Source organism: Perca flavescens, chromosome 12 (assembly GCF_004354835.1).
Source record: "Perca flavescens isolate YP-PL-M2 chromosome 12, PFLA_1.0, whole genome shotgun sequence".
In the NCBI taxonomy this organism is placed as follows: domain Eukaryota; kingdom Metazoa; phylum Chordata; class Actinopteri; order Perciformes; family Percidae; genus Perca; species Perca flavescens.
In genome coordinates this window covers 21,863,051-21,869,050 of record NC_041342.1, presented here as the reverse complement: position 1 = coordinate 21,869,050, position 6,000 = coordinate 21,863,051, and the positions used below count along the sequence as shown (strand labels likewise).

The window sequence follows — 6,000 nt, the reverse complement described above, 5'->3', positions numbered from 1 at the left end:
CAGGTGTCTTGCAACTTGTCTTGTTGTCTTGTTTTGCTTTATATATCTATTAGAAAAATTAGGAAATGTTTGGTATGAAAGTTGGGCCCCCTGGGTGTGAATGCCTCCCTTTGTAACTGGATCCTGATTTCTAACACAGAGATCCCAGACACTGCATCGGGGATCACCTCCACAGCCACCACTCTTTAGTACTGGCTTTAGTACTCTTTAGATTTTTTGCACCGGGATCAGGGAAACACAATTTTGTTTCCACAATGTACTGTACTGCACTGTATATAGATGGATATCAATAAAGTATCTTGTGTCAAAAAACTTGAATTACAAAAATAACAAACAATATATCAAACATATTTGGAAACTTTTTGTTCCCACTGGTTGAGATGATATCTTGTTTATTTCACACATTGAAGAAGAAAGATAATGTGTTAACCTGCAGCCAGCATGTTGTAAAAGCAGAGGTCAGAAAATCAGCGGCGGCCACGTGACGCAGGCGGAGGCGGGGTTCTGTTTCTTCGCCGGCCAATAGCGTGGCAGCGTTGGTCCAGGTCCAGGCAAGCTTCATGGGGGTGAAAAAACCCGAGAGAGGAGACGAATAACGGTACACTCCAATATTTACGGAGCCGATCCCCGCATTTAACCGCACCACATTGGCGTCTCCTCCTGTGATGCATGCATGAATAAATGTGTTTGGAAACGGACGCGGTGAACGGCGTGTTGGGGCTGACGAAAACAAGCGGTCCACCATTGTCTGCGTAGAAATAAGAATGGCCTGGATGTGTAAGGTAAGAGGGGGTTTCTCTCACATACCAAAAGGCAGGAAAAAACGCTCAAGGAGCGCATGACGTGGTTGGCTTAAGTGTGCTATTTAGCAGATGTGAGGTGAAACGTGAGCGGATGGTGGTGATGCTCCGTGGAGGTAATTAATTAACCCTCCGCTTTCTGTCTGCTCGTCTGTTTTTTGCGGGACTCTGAATTTGTGATTTTTGCCCGTGCACATGAAGGAAAACCAGGCCCTAGTGTTTTTTTTTTTTTTTTTTGCATTCATTCCATGTTTTGGTGTCATTACTCGTGAAATAAAAGCAGGCAGATGCAGGCAGATGCAGGCAGATGCAGGCCATGCAGCCAGCTGAGTTCACAACATGCCTCATGACATGTTCAGGTGTTCACATGTTTACAACATCCACAGCTGCCATAACAGATGAGGAGAAAGTTAACATAAAGTTCCCCAGTGACTCTCACAGTCGTCCTCTTTTTTTTTTTTTTTTTTTTTTCACCCTTTTCATTTCAGTGTAATTCCATAAATATCAGTAATTTACAGATGTCGACATCACTGATACTGTGAGGGCTGAAATTGCAGTTGGTCACATATATGACACCCCCCCCCCCCCCCACACACACACACACACACACACACACACACACTCACACACACTTGTGCTAGTTAGGGTTTATCGATTAATCTGCCAATTTCGTGTCTCAATATCTCTCCATAAAATAGTGAAACATGTCCATCACAGTTCCCTGGAGTTCGAGGTGACATCTTTTGTCTGAACAACAGTCAAAACACCAAATATTTTTAGCTATCCTCATCTTTGAGTAGCTGGAAACATTGAATGACTGACATTTTTTTCTTGATAAGTGACTTAAACAATGAATCAATAGTTGTTTATTAATTTTTCAGATCAACAAATCAATTAACTGATTAATTTCTTGTTTTCTCAATTGTTAATATAAAATATAAAAAAAATATAAAATGCGAGATAGGCCTGTAAATAGTGAAATATGTCTATTACAGTTTCCCAGAGTTTAAGGTGACATCTTTAAAAAGCTTGTTTTATCCAACCAACAGTCCAAAACCCCCAAATATTAAGTATACAATGATTCTCACATTTGAGAAGTTGAAAACTGCAAATGTTTATTTGTGAATGAAAAATGACTCAAAGGTTTAGTCGATTAGTAGAATTGTTGTCCATTTCCCCTAGATTAGTTGACTAATAGTTTCACCTTTATTATCCATTAATATGCTGATTAATTTCTGGATTTTGTAAATAAGCATTTTGTCTATAAAATATTGAAAAAAGGCCAATCACAGAGTCCAAGGTGACGTCACATTGCTTTTTTTGTCCATAACCTAAAAGATATTAAGTTTTCCAATCATAGACACATTTAAGACAACAATATAACAAATATTTGACTTTTTCTGCTTGAGAATTGACTTAAACAACTAATCAATCATCAAAATGGTTGCTGTCGCTCAACTTGCACAACATTTTTGTCTGACCAACACACAAACTGTGAACATTGTAAACACAGCTTCAATAGGTTGCATACCAAATTGGCCTCCTTCCTCATTTTGCAAATGGATTCAGTCTCTTAAGTTTGTGTAGGCAAAATCACATAATACTTTGAAGCGATGGGCTGTGTTCCAGTTATGCATTAACAAATTTTCATGTTTTTATGTGTAAAACAACACGTTAGCTTGTTGGAATCAAAAATTTGGACAAAAAAATCGGTCGCTTAGTAAGATTCATAAACGCAGTGTGATTCTGATGAGTCTTAATAAATGCTAATCTTGAATTATCACTATTACTAGTTAAAGATCATCAGCATCATTTCTCAACCTTCAGAAAAATCCATGTGTTTATTTTACTCAGATTGTGCATCACAGTGGACATTCTTTGTTTGGTTTTATCAGACTTCATGCTTTATCCATATTTTTATTTTAAGTTATTTTGTTATCTTAGAGATTTTACACTAATGTTATATTTTAAAAACATAAAAAAGGAACATGTCATTACATGGTACAAATTGCAGAGTGATAAAAGGAAAAGTGAATGAGCTGTAACTGACACCAGCTCTTTGTTTCTTGTAACATTAGTCCGATGTATAGTGGCTATTAGTTACATAGTCAGATTCAAATACCCCCCATATTCAAATACCTCCCCCCATAAAGTGTTGCTGACAAACCACAGAACCACACAAATCTGTCTTTATATAGTGACACACTTCACTCTAGCTTTCTTCTATATTCAACTAGTCAGCTGTTAACTCATCTTATTTAGTCAACTTGTTGTTTTTATTATTATTTTAGATATTTACAAGTGCATATGCAGCAGTTTCTTAGTGTTTCATGGTGTGTCCCTGCTTTTCTGCTGAAATAGCCCTCCGTGATTCTTAGCAATAAATGGATGTAGAGTATGAAGAGATGGATGAAGTGATGATGGGTGGATGAACTAATGTATCTACTCAGCCTACTACCTCAGCCAAGCGTGAAAACCTTTTTGTGATATTTTTACTCTTTTTTTTCTTTTCTTTTCTTTTTTTTTTAAATGTTTCCACTCAGATTTTATATGCACATAAAAACAGGTAGATGGATTCAGATTCTGATCAACTATGGATGGAAATACAAATAAAATAAATTTTAATAAAATCACCGGGGCCAATATTAAGTAATTGCAGACATATCACTATTGGCATACATTCCGGCCTATAATAAACAGGAAGTTGCCATCTAGAAATCCCAAAGACATGTTTGAGGTACTTTGACGAGCTTCACAGAGCTCTTACAAGTTTATTTTTCAACCGTAAAATGTTGCACAAATTACGAATCTTGGTCACAATTCTTTCATTTAACTTAATTAACGGGTCCTCATAAAGAAAATGCTGCTTATGCCTTTAAAATGATTCAGTGTGTCCACTTTTGCCACAAGTTTACTTAAAACTACTTACTTCACAACTTACGGACACATTTGTCTCTAAGTTTTGAAAACTTCCACCTAAGAGTCATTTTCTCTGAATTTTCTGTGAATTTTCTCAGATTTAATAATTTGAATAATTGTTGAGTGCTGAAGAGCTAAAACTATCCAACCCTTTACAAAAAAAAGCAAAGTTTAGAACTTTGCATTCTCTTCTTCCTGTCCCTCATGTCAGATTTATGTTGTGACACCTTTGAGGGGTCCCAAACCCTAAGTTGGGAACAACTGGGTCATGCTATGTTATGTGTATGTTTAAAAAGCAGAATATGGGCAGAGTTATCATCTATGTTAGGTTCATGAACAAAAAGTGTACAAACAGCAAAAAAATCACCCAAATGTTTGATGTTTTTCTAAATATGCCTTAGTTCATCTGTGGCATCGGGATGGTATTTTCAAACCTCTACTGGTATTTTCTGATCAAATCTCATTCACAGGGACAGCCAAATGAACTGTTTGATTTGCCAGTTTTAGAATTGTTTTTAGGCAGTAGCGGAAGAAGTACTCAAAATTACCAATGCCACATTGTATAACTACTCCATTACAAATAAATTCATTCAAAATCTTACTTAAGTAAGTACAGTATTATAATCAAATGTACTTACAGTATACATTAGTTTGGGGAGTCTGCTTTGTATTTTATACTGCATAAGGCGTGATCAACGGGCATAGTTAGGGCAAATGACTCTGTACGCAATTGGATAGTCCTTCAACCAATCAGACCAACGATCCGGGTGCCGTACTTTGCAGAGTGGAAAAAAAAAGCTGTTCGGTAGTAAGGCAAACCCATCCTTCTTTTGTAGGAATTGTTCCAGGGCAAGTTTCTGTTCCGTTTTCAGAGCAAACTTGCCTTTGAAATCTTTTAAAACAGCAGCGACAGCGACATCAACGGGTTGCTGCGCTTCGGTGGCCGCCATGTTGACTGTCAACAAAAAGCTACTTGCCTTTGCTTCTCTATCGTCATCGTGTTAAACCCGCCAATAGCGCGCCAGGTGGATAAGCCAGTTTGTGATTGGTTCCCGCAAATTTATAACGGAAGCAGGATAAATAAACGTACAGGTTTCCAGCCTGAGCTGCAGGGCAAAATCAAATTGCCGGCAGATCGGGCTGGGTTTACCCAGTCTAGAAGTTAACGTTGCTTTCACCGCTGTGTTCAGATGCCTGATAGGATGTATTTCTTAAGCCACCAGGTGCTGAGAACTGTTTGACTCACAGTCTGCTACTTAGTTCATGTTTATAATTGGTGAGCGAGGCCTGCAGAGAGAACTCTGCCGTGCAGGGTTCCCTCTTTGTTAGCTCGTGTTTTAATTGGAGTGAGTTCATCCGTGAAGAACTATGCTTGAGCTGGGAAAGGTTGCGGCTGTTGTCCTCCATCAAAACAGTTGGGGATGAGCTCTCCATTACGTCTCATGGAAAGATGGTGATGCTGCTGTTACTCCTAACTACATTTGGCAGAACAAGGCCAGTTAAGCAATTTTTTGTGATGGGTTCATGTGGGTACACAGAAGCAAAAGATTTCAAATATTTCAAATAATTAATGCAAGCACACACAAACTCATTTGTGTGCGGAGAGGTGTTTAACAGCTACTGGGAATGCAGTGAGTGTCCCAGTTCTTTTAAGAGTTTCAGGGATGAATGACACTACTCTATGTTCCCCTTGTCTCATGTGATTGTGTTACAGCAGAAGACAGGCTGATAAAAAGTGCCCCGCCACAGTTTTAGAGAAAGCGCAGGGCACTGGCAGGATGTTGAATGAGGATCCGGTTTATATTCAAAGTGTTATCAAATCCGTGCTCAGATTTCACTTTGTGCCATTCTCTCCTTTTATCTGTTTTTCTTGTTGAGTGGGAAGTTTACGTGAGATTTTCCATTGTTTTAAAGTTTGCTATCTGGCTGCACAGTGTCCTTAAGGAAAACCTGATTTTCATTTGTAATCCCACAGTTCGTACAGCTCAATTACTAATAGTTTAATAGATTTCTTTATACGATACTGATGCTACTTTTTAAATTTGTAAGTTAGAAACTGGGTCTCCATTTCATAGTCTGTCCACCAGAGAGCGCTGACAGGTTTATTTTTAATCAAATGCACAGTATGTGTCTTATTGACAATTTTTAAATAAAAAATCAAAGGGGTCTTTATTAAAATTGTTCAGGTTATGTGTTTATATTTTACAAAAATTACTAATTACGATACTGATGAATCGTTATTGGATTTTTTTAAACTCCCAAATACTGGCAATAGTTTCAA

The 6,000-nt window shown here is 37.9% G+C and overlaps 1 protein-coding gene across 1 annotated transcript in view; it reads left to right on the top strand.

The window, feature by feature from the left end:
* Positions 1-551: 551 nt before the first annotated feature.
* Positions 552-6,000, top strand: part of st6galnac3 (ST6 (alpha-N-acetyl-neuraminyl-2,3-beta-galactosyl-1,3)-N-acetylgalactosaminide alpha-2,6-sialyltransferase 3) — a 75,139-nt gene continuing 69,690 nt past the window's right edge. The window contains exon 1 of the mRNA XM_028594262.1: positions 552-782. Within this exon, the coding sequence (XP_028450063.1) occupies positions 765-782 (18 nt within the window). The 5' untranslated portion in view covers positions 552-764. The remainder of the gene's footprint in view (positions 783-6,000) is intronic.